This window comes from Triticum dicoccoides, chromosome 2B, assembly GCF_002162155.2.
Source record: "Triticum dicoccoides isolate Atlit2015 ecotype Zavitan chromosome 2B, WEW_v2.0, whole genome shotgun sequence".
Lineage (NCBI taxonomy): Eukaryota > Viridiplantae > Streptophyta > Magnoliopsida > Poales > Poaceae > Triticum > Triticum dicoccoides.
The window spans coordinates 510,425,028-510,435,139 of record NC_041383.1 but is presented as its reverse complement, the minus strand read 5'-3'; the positions used below and the strand labels follow the sequence as shown (position 1 = coordinate 510,435,139).

General features: G+C 44.5%; 2 protein-coding genes across 4 annotated transcripts; one reads left to right on the top strand and one right to left on the bottom strand.

Annotated features, from left to right (window-relative positions):
* The first annotated feature begins 2,153 nt into the window (after positions 1-2,153).
* Positions 2,154-7,257, top strand: LOC119364550. 3 transcript variants are annotated; one of them, XM_037630034.1, is made up of 6 exons: positions 2,154-2,370; positions 2,598-2,680; positions 3,411-3,490; positions 4,628-5,418; positions 5,834-6,804; positions 6,884-7,257. In XM_037630034.1, the coding sequence occupies exons 3-6, from the start codon at positions 3,481-3,483 to the stop codon at positions 6,990-6,992; spliced, it is 1,881 nt and encodes a 626-aa protein (XP_037485931.1). In that variant the 5' UTR covers positions 2,154-2,370; positions 2,598-2,680; positions 3,411-3,480; the 3' UTR covers positions 6,993-7,257. The 3 variants fall into 3 exon arrangements, with proteins under 3 accessions (XP_037485931.1, XP_037485932.1, XP_037485933.1); XM_037630035.1 differs by lacking the exon at positions 2,598-2,680; XM_037630036.1 differs by lacking the exons at positions 2,154-2,370; positions 2,598-2,680 and having other exon boundaries at positions 2,713-3,490.
* A 319-nt stretch (positions 7,258-7,576) lies between these two features.
* LOC119367917 lies at positions 7,577-8,503 on the bottom strand. The gene is made up of 2 exons (XM_037633293.1): positions 8,309-8,503; positions 7,577-8,208 (listed from the first exon to the last, which is right to left on the bottom strand). Exons 1-2 carry the CDS (start codon positions 8,406-8,408, stop codon positions 7,946-7,948), a joined length of 363 nt encoding a protein of 120 aa, XP_037489190.1. The 5' UTR covers positions 8,409-8,503; the 3' UTR covers positions 7,577-7,945.
* Between the last annotated feature and the right edge of the window lie 1,609 nt (positions 8,504-10,112).

Below are 10,112 nucleotides of genomic sequence, written 5' to 3'. Positions count from 1 at the left end.
CTAAATAAGCACGTGTTGAAATTAAGCATATGCATGAGGCGCGCGCGGGGTGGGGTGATTTATGTCGCCCAAAGGTTCCATCGGTCTGGTCGATCGACATGTATCGTTGATGTGCTTGCCTCACAAGACCTTCCCTGGCCTCTGTGAGTCGCGCATTCCATCTTCTTCTCTTCTCTACTCTATTGCTCCACATCTCCTTTCTATCCAAAGTCTCCTCCCCTTTTCAAGGCATGGATCTCTTGTCTTCATCTTCTTCTTCACTGATTTCACCTCAAGCTTATGGATTTTTGTCCTTCCCTCCATCAATTTCATCTCCCCTTGCTCTTTCCCATGGATTTCATCCATCCAGATCATGTGACATCCTGTCTCTTGGATCATGGCAGCGCACATCATAAACCTACTTTTGATTGATGTGCCATCAAGCTCGAGATGACACCAAGGCTATGGAAAATAGGTTCGGTTTGCTAGTTCAGTTGTCGGTGGGGCCCTGGTGAGCACAGAGCGGTGAGATTTGTGCGTTTGGGTTTGCCAGATCTGGTGTAAGTGGGGCTCTCGCGAGTAAAAGGTTAGCACTTTTGAGCTTTGAATTGTGTAGAGGTTTTGTTTGAGTGAATGTGGTTTCGTTGCTTATGTAGAGTTTATTTTTTGCATGGAAAACTCGAAAGTTTACATATTTCTTACTATTTTTGACGGGCTACATAGAAATTCGGTTGCATACACATGCAATTTTTTCGACCCTTACACTTAGTTTTTTTTCTTCTGTTGTAGAGATTATTTACTAGGTAGAATGTATGAAGAATGAACATTCATTATAATTTATAAGGTTGTACTCAAAATATACAGATGTTGAATTATTTTTATTTTTTATCCAAAATTGGGCCTAAGTTCATTAGGGTTTTTCGTATAATCCTAAGGTATTATAGGAAAATTGAATAGTTGATGTTGGAAAAAGAATGAATTTGTTGTTAAACATTTGTTGGACAATGCAATGGAAAACATGATTGATTTCATCATCTACTACTTATTCATAAGTATAAATGGTATCAAAAGATATGATTTCTTTGGACCTTTTAATGATTATTTAAATCACATTTTAAAATCATAGTAGAAGTTAGCATAACTTAATTAGTGTTCATATATATGGAAATCTTGAAGAGTGTAATGCATACATGACACAACATTAATATCATACTATATGTGCATTTTGCATTTAAGGTTTTCCATATATGTGAATGTTAATTAAGCCCTACTAATTTATACCACCATTTTCTAGTGAGATTTTGATAACTATTAATGATATGCCATATATGCATTACTCACTCTAATATTCTCCATATATATAAACATTGATTATGCCCTGTTAGTTTACACTACCATTTTAAGGCGAGATTTAAATAACCATCAGTACAAAAGTCCAAAGCAATCCTATCTTTACATATCACCTAATTTTGAATAAATCTAGCACATTAACTAAAATTAACATGGAGCATTGGCGAAGAGTACAATATCGTATACTCGAGAGTATTCGATGTACCCTCTTTAATAGGAGTAAGGTTTTGCATATGTACTACATGAACATAAAATTAAGTGAGGATCATTTATATTCCCGTTCTAAAATGCGATTTAGATATCACCGAAGAAATCCAAGGGAATCCTATTTTTAGAAAGCAATTTCCTTCGGAATAATTGGTATGTATTGAATCCTGTATTTTTCTTCTTCTCGGTCTCCACTATCAAAACTTTCTAATAATATATTGGGGGCTACACCACAAAGTAAAATAACTTACAGCCTTTTCCGAACAAATAAACTTAACAACAGCACCCATTCTCCACAAATCTCGAATGCAACCCTTAGGCTTTCAACTATTCTTGCTACAACCTTACTGCGTTGTCCCTAGAAAAATCAACGAAGCAAAACAGATTTGAAATGGAGAATGTAGTAGCAACAAGAAACGGTGAATGAAAAGAAAAGAATATGCAGAAGTCGGTGGGCCAAATAACGAACAGCACGTTAGAAAAAATCCGCAGGGCCTTCTTCTCGAAGCGAAGCGATCCTCGTTCGCAGAGCCAGAGGGCAGGGACGGCAGCGTAAATACACGACGACACCACCTAATCGAGATTTATTGCACTGCTCTCGTCTCCTCTCCTCTCCGCTCACGCACCGTGTATTCAAGTCGCCTCCACCCGCTCCGCCCCCCTTTTTTATATTGCATCTCGGAATTCTTTGGGTCCTCGGGCTCGCCGCGATCCCATTCTCGCCGGCCCCCGCTGCCCGCGCCGATTCTCCCGGGTTTTCTGGTCCAGGCGGGCAGGGAGGACTCGCCAAGAGAATTGCGGTGCTTCGGCCAGCAACACAGGGAGGAGGAAAAGGTCAGTCCTCTCCTCAGTTCCTTCGATCCTTCCTTCTCCACTCCCTCACTTGGCTCTCGTCTGTCTCTTGTTCTCTTCTTCTCTTGTTCTTCACACCCCATGGCATGGTAGTGCTCTGCTCCGTCGTCCATGGCCGGTTCTGCATGTGAGCGTCTCGTCCATGGCCGGCGGCTCTGCATCTTCCCCACCCGTCTTTTCTCTTGACGAATTTTGATCTGGATTGGTAGGAGGGATACGACATAGTGCCGCCATCGGGAGTAGGCCGACAGAGCCGCCGGCCGGCGTATCATCGAGGAGAAGGGGGGCCAAGGTACCGATCTTCCCCGGCTCCCCTTCCTCTCGTCCGCTACTATTCATCGCCCTGCAATACATACATGTGGTTCCGTTCTCGCCCGCTGCATGTAGTTACTGCGGTGGGGGCCGGCCAGTGCTGTCCTGCGTATTTACTACTAATCCACTCTCCTTCGACACCGCCCGACGACGCATCAGAGCTTTCATGCCGTCGCTCTTGTCTCTGTTCCGCCGCCGTCCGGCCGCGTCTCGGCTTCGTTTCGTGAGAGGGAGGCAAACGTCGGGGGATTGTTCTCGACTTGTGATCCAGGCTTCTGGCCTCCCTCCCTTTGCTTCCTCTGCTCCAATGCTACTTTGTTCTTTTCTCTTTCCCGTCCGTCTCTGCCCCGCCGTGTCAAGAAAATCTCCAGATCCTTTTTAAGCATGGTGTTTTCAGAGGTTCAACTGAACCCATCTTCTTTTTTTCTGTCCCTCCTCTTTTGGCCGTAGCAGTACTAGCTTGTGCGGAGGGTGCAAAGTAAAGTGCCTGGTTTTTATCAGGACAACACTCTTCCACACCAACGAAATCCACAAAGCGCGGCGTCTGTCTGCGGATAAATGGATACTGCCATTAGCATTAGCGTCGGTGGTTAGGAGCTCTTTTGTTTTCTCCGATCTGCTCCAAAGGCAGCAGGCATGGGCTCTTTTTTTCCTGGATGGATGGAGCATTGACTTGTGGATCTTACTTTTGTTTTTCTAATGGCATGAAGTAATCAGCTCTGTTCCCGAAGGCATCTCCTCACGCATGGCTAGGCCTTGACGAGATACACCCTGCAGATCATGAAGATAGGTAATAAGCGAGGGAGGCTCCCTCTTCCTCTTCCATCAATCTTCTTGTACGGTTAATTTCGTTATCCGCGACGATGTACGTACGGCACTCGCTTATCTGCAAGAAATAAGCTGTACATTCTAGTATGTTTTTCTTTTGTCACTACATTGTAGTAGTATGCTTTGAACTGCAGTCTTGTGTGTTCAGCGGTTCTCGTTGAACACTGCATATGTTGGCAGGGAAGTGAAGATCACACCCATTTTTACCAGGCTTTTTTTGAGCTTGAAATCATTTTTTTTCTTCTTAACCGGATAAAGCTGAGATTAATTGTTTTAGCTATAGATTGATAGCATATACTGATTACGTTACATTATTGATACACTGATTGATATTTGAATTGCATATACTGACTGATAGCTTGTGCGCATCATTACCATAGATCTCACTTTGTTACTCCATAAATACAAGTAAACGAAAACATCTGGTCAGTAGTCACTCGATGACTTAGAATGTAATAATATCTCTTATCATTTTTCATACTGTAGTCCATAGAGAAGGTTTCATCTTGTATCCATTTTTGTAGAGTAAACCTTCGAGGAACTAGGTCCTTTTCATCCAAGGAGAATAAAAACACCCAAATCCTAGTTGAAGAGGACCTGAACCAAGGGCTAAATTCCTCATTATGTATCAGTTCCTATCAGCCTTTTGTCTTTTGTTTGTGACCAAAAGGCAGTCATTTATTCCTTGGTTGGAAGATGTCAAGTGTCAATTCTCATTTCAAAATTAATATTTTCGTTAGTGTTTTTTGTCTTATTCTTTCAACACTACCAGCAGCCTCGCTTAACTTAGAAAACTGCATTGTCTCTGTCACAGAGACATTGTGAATGAAAACTTAATGTCTTCTGATGGTTAAAGTGACAGTACAGCTAAATGATAGGGAACCAACGGCAGAACTTACGACTTCGCGTAGGTTCTCTTTTGTTCATTCCATCATGATAGTGTCTCTTGTCCGTTTGAACCTTTTATGGTCTTAGTAATTGCTTGACTGTTCAAATCAGAAACCATCAGTGTTAATTGTGGTACAGATTGTTGACTTGTGTTCGTTTTTGTTCACACTTCACACTCTTAATGGTTGATGATTTGGGTGTCCTCGTGCAGATAATGAAAGGCCTTACCATACCAATTCTTTTCATGAGCTTGTACCCAGTGGCGGCCCTAAAGTAGACGGTGAACCTGAAAGGGAAACTAAGGACAATCTTTTGGAAGATAAAATGGTTGAACAGACCAATCCATCAGAGCATGGTTTTGTGAAAGCTGAGCATGAGAAGGGAGGTAAAACCAGACAAATACGGATTGAGGATGTTTCTTATGACAAGGATGTTGTTGAGATCAACCTGCCAAGTTCTGTGGTTTCTTCTGATTATGGCGGCCATTTTGTCAAGGATGTCTGCATTGACGAGGGAGTGCTTGCTGATCAGAAGGCTTCGGCAGAGAAGGTAGTAAGTGAAAAGGTATGCCCAATCTTTGATTCTTCAATGGCCGATGCAAATGGTGATCTGAAGGAAGACGTAAGACTTGATCCTGTGAAAACTGCAAATAAGTCACAGATAGTTCCCCTTCATGTCGTGCATGCTACCGATGGTAATACTATGGAAGAAACAAGAGCTGATCCTTCGAAAACTGAACATGAATCAGAGTTACAAATTGTTACCCTACATGTTCCATGTTCTACTGATGGTAATAAGATGGAACAATATTCTTGTGGCGAAGCACGTGATGTTGAAAGCAACAAGACTATAGATGAATTTACCAATGTAAACGATGAGAAATCAAGTCCTAGACAGTTATCAAGTCATGAAGCTGCAAAACAGTGCCAGCAGGTGGGCACAGTAATTTCTGAGACCTGTGAAACTCACAAGCCACTTTGCGATGGAGAAGCAATTGATGAGGTATGATGGATTTACAGTATTACCAATCTGCTCTAATGAAATACTCCCTCCGTCCGGAATTACTTGTCACAGAAATGGATGCATTTTTTTCGAGAAAACGCAAAAGAGTTGCGTTTCATTGCATTGAACAGGATTAAAAATACGTCTAGATACATCCATTTCTACGACAAGTAATTAGGGACGGAGAGATAAATGATTGCCGTAAATGTACCGCAATTATTTGGTTACTGACCATACCTTTATTATCATAGATATGTTTTTTGTTTCAATGATATGTTCCAAGAAACGAGTCTTGCCACCTGTTGTTTCTATCCGAATCAATAAATGAGATTGAATGTTTTATTAATATTTATTTTTTGCTATTATTTCATTTATCTCCATATTCTGCCTCTCAGTATGATTATTTTCATTACAGGTTACACCAATCGTTTGCCATGAAACTGGATCGAGTACTGCACCAGAGTCCAGTTACCTCAGTGGTTTACCAGTTGAATCAACTTCTGATGGGCTCTCAGCTGTAATTCCTGAAGAAGATGTTGGTGCAGAATTAGATAACAGAGGATTGAATCCAGCTACTCACTATAACCCCTTTATCGCCTATGGGTCGTTAGAGGACACATGGGAATCCAAGTATGCTCTACCTACCATTGTCGACGAGGTTTCTGTTGTACCCATCTGCCCTGTTGGAAAGACAGATAGTTTCAGTGATCTTGTCAACGGTGGTGCACTGGGAGGATTTGATTATGTTGAAACAGCTGAATCCAGAATTGGAGACAGCAGTAAGTTAGATTCTGTTGGAGGACGTTCAAGCAGGCTGGGGGTCCAAGCATCTGAAGAGAGCCATGATCAAGGAGGTCTTGTCGAAAGAACAGATAGTTTTAGTGACATCGTCAACGGCGCACCAGGTAGATTTGATTCTGTTGCAGCAGATGAAACCAGAATCAAACACAATAGACTAGATTCCATAGAAGAAAGTTCAGGTAGGTTGGATGTCCAAGCATCTGAAGAGAACAATGATCAGAGAGGTACTGTCAGCGCAGAGCCTAGTGATGTCAAGACTGAAGGCCATCCAAAAAGCGAGACCGGTGCTGTCGAAGATGAACATGACTTCAACCCAAGAGACGTGGGGGATGGCACAAAGACAAGGGAGGAAAGCAGCGGCGGCGATGAGAGCTCTACGGTTTCGCAAACGGAGTCGGCGGTTCAGCAGAATGAGCCTGATGGTGCAAAGTTGACGACTCGGGGTGGCATTCGCAACCCCTTTGAGTCGAGCTTCTCTGGAGCAAACATCACGCTGGACGCGGTAGCGCCCTCTGCGCACATCGGCAACACTTCTCTTCGCTCGGATAGCAGCACGACAAGTACTCGGTCCTTTGCATTCCCAGTGTAAGTGAAGACATCTGAATAGTATGACCACTACATTCTTTTTTCTCAAGTACATAAACTCATATGTGTTCATCCACAGGCTACAGACTGAGTGGAACAGCAGTCCGGTGAGGATGGCGAAGGCGGACCGTAGGCGTTTCAGGCGAGACCGGGGCTGGGGTTTCAGGGTCCTCTGCTGTAAATTCTGAGAGCATTTTTTTCCTGTTTGATTGATGAGTCTAGCTCATGGCCGGCGGCCTCGCGCCTGAGCTAGTGTTAGCCAGCCAATGTTAAATTCATTCAAATGTTGATCGTTTCTCCCCCCTTCCTTGCTCTTCTCCCCCCATATGCCCTGCTCTTTTATTTTATTTACAAATAGCAGGTGGTTGATGGCTTGTCGGGTTCGCTAGTGGCTTGTAATTTGGAGAGATTGTGCGTGAGAAATGAACAGGTATAGCAGCTTTCTTTCATGTACCAGCCGCATTCCTGATTGTTTAGGCTGGTCATAGTGGGGAGTAACTTACTAGTAGTAACATGCATATGTTACTAGTCCATGTTGAGGACGGGGTGTCAACCCGTTGGCTGGACAGCTGGGGTAGCTGCCAGTCCACTCAAGTTAAGCCCCGGCTTTGACATGTAGTAGTGTGATGCGAGCAATGCCCATTGTGTTAGAAGGAGAAAACAGAGCAAGAGCCAAAGCTATTACAATCACCAGAACGAGGTTCAGTCTGCCATAACCCGTATGTGAAGACGCAACAAAGTATTACTAAGTTTGACACGCATATGGCACTGATATCCGCCAAACTGATTACCGGTGGATATATAGGACATTACATGTATGGTACCCCCAAGCCTGCACATCCGGCACAAAACTGCCCCTTTTTTTCTCATGAACTCCTATCCAGCAGTTCTTGTAAAAAACAAGGCTAAACCTGATGTCCATCTTGGATGCTGGATTAAGGCTAGCTGACCAACTAATGATATACCTAGCCAACCACAACCAGGGCATCATTATTCCATAGTATTTGGGCATCTAAGCTATATTTGGGTATCCTCCAAGCCTGCAAATCTAGTAGCGGTAGCAGTAGTAAAACACTGATCTAGCTAGCTAAGCTTCTTGTAACTATGTACCTAGCTGCGCTGCGGGGAAGGTCTGACAGACTCAGGGCTCATCGTCGCGTGGCTCGTCGTTGTGGATGGGCTTGCGGCGCCTCGCCCTCCACGCGTAGTCCCTCCTCAGCATGTCGTGCAACTCGTCCGCCGCGTCCACCCGGTGCCTCCTCGCCGCGGGCAACTCCACCGTCCTCGCTGGCCGTGAGCCGCCGTGGTTCGAGACGCGGACAGCCTTTCCTGCGTCATCACCAACCACATCCACATGCCGGCCTCCTCCGATGTTCAGGCCATCTTTGGCCTCCAGCGCCACCACTGCAGGGAGTGCAACGATTTAGCAAGCGGATCGATCAATCCATGGATGGATGCATCTCAAAACTAGCAAACATATATGGAGATTGGAGAGGAAACTCACCATGGCGAGCGCAGGCAAGGGGAAGGCAGAGCATGAGCAATAACGGGGCGAAGAGCAAGGCAAAAACGATGACTGCACCGCTGATCCTTGTGCAGCTCATGGTGTTCAATCTTTTCCTGCGTGTGTATGTGCTTGTGTGTCAATAGGAGTTGGAAGAGAAGGTACAGGTTTGGGGTTTGTTGAGGTTTTATAAGGAGATCAGTGAGTGGCCAGTGTTTTTAGGCTAGCTGGCTTCCTAGCTAGTATGGGGTCTAGGGATAGACATGCAGTCAAAGCTAGCTGAGGATACCTAGAGAACATCTCTTCTGACCGTACCACCGTGCTAGTTTTACTTAACGAACCCCCAGGCAGGACTTGTTTAATGCTCTGCTCCTGGTTGTGCCTGGTGTCGGCAATGCTACACGTACAAACGATTTACAAGCTTTTACAGGATGGTTAATCTTGATTGGTCAATAGGTGAGCGGAGCGGCCCACCCCCTGAAAATCAGGGGGGGAGAGGTTTGTGATTGGTTGTTAAATGAAAGGAGCGTGTAAAAGCGTGTAAGTCTTTATATGTCTAGCATTTTTGGCCTGGCGTGGTGAGTATCAACCCAAAGTATCCAAGAGCAGAGACATAATCTCACTCAGTAACTCAGTATGTGATGGTCCTTACAATGTTATACCTTTGAGATATAGTCACAGAGAACAGACTCGGCCCAGCTATCAAGTTTTTTTAAGTCGGCCCTGAAGGATCTCGGTTCATTAAAGATAAAAGAGTTGTCTGGTAATACATGGAAAACCAGGTTAAAACCATCACCACCCACACAGGGCAACATTGGCTGTCCTGGCTACCCACGCGAAGACACGCACGCCACTGGAAAGGAAAAAGAGATAAATACACCGATGGTCACTGCACTTAGGAATATGCTCGTTACAATCACTATATACGATTTGACGTGAAAATAAGGTCATTATTCGACGTACGCGGTGCATAAAGGCCTGGTTTGATCACTTGGTGACCGCCACATACTCTTCTCTAATTAGGCCAATCTTGCATGTAGGTGTTTTGTGTAAAAAGTCAAAAAAAATATCCCCAATTCATCAAATCCCTAATTTGCGGCGGCCCCCTCTTCAATCCCTAGCATCCTTCCTCTCTCGTGTTGCTCCGCCACCACCTTGGTCGCCGCCGCTATGGAATCCGCCTGAACCGGGGAGATGCCATCTCGCCGTCAGTTCCTTCCCCTCTGATGCTCATGTCTGTCGCAAGCTCCTCCGTCTTCGTTGTCCGTCGTAGGGCATTGATGTTGCCCCTCATCTACTGCCCGAGCAGCAAGGAGAAGGTGCGCATGTATGTCTTCACGACTGACAAGCACGACAGGTGGATTTTTTGCAAATGCCAGAAACATGGGGTTAGTGGTTCTCTTTGATTTTTTTTTCATTTCCATGATTTCTCTTTGGTTTTTTGGATGCAAAGATTCAAGTTTTTGACCTTGGCATGTATTTTGGGATAGGTGACTTGCGATTTCTGGCTTTGGGGATTGGAATACGTTGAGTACCTTGTTGACAAACACTATCACGTTGGGGATGCCGTTGTGGATGATATTGGTGTTGCGGAGGAACGCGGGGAGGAACTTTTGAATGCATAGGAGCTTACCCTTATGAATGCATCCACTAGCAGGTCCAAGAAGGCTTTGAAGAATGACTGTGCAAATGTGGTGACTAGGCAGCAAGCTTGTGCAGTGATGATGCTTGGGAGAGAGCTGGTGATGCTCATGAAGATGATGGTTGTTGTTGTGGTGATGCTCATGTTTAAGAAGTGAAGATG

What these genes read in the sequence shown, in the direction of transcription:
- LOC119364550 (XM_037630035.1), top strand. An exon ending in ATGGAGAAGCAATTGATGAG is followed by an intron (nt 5,419 to 5,833) that starts GTATGATGGATT and finishes TTTTCATTACAG; the next exon opens with GTTACACCAATCGTTTGCCA. An exon ending in CGGTCCTTTGCATTCCCAGT is followed by an intron (nt 6,805 to 6,883) that starts GTAAGTGAAGAC and finishes GTTCATCCACAG; the next exon opens with GCTACAGACTGAGTGGAACA.
- LOC119367917 (XM_037633293.1), bottom strand. Translation starts at nt 8,408, where the DNA reads ATGAGCTGCACAAGGATCAGCGGTGCAGTCATCGTTTTTGCCTTGCTC. An exon ending in CCTTGCCTGCGCTCGCCATG is followed by an intron (nt 8,209 to 8,308) that starts GTGAGTTTCCTC and finishes CACTCCCTGCAG; the next exon opens with TGGTGGCGCTGGAGGCCAAA.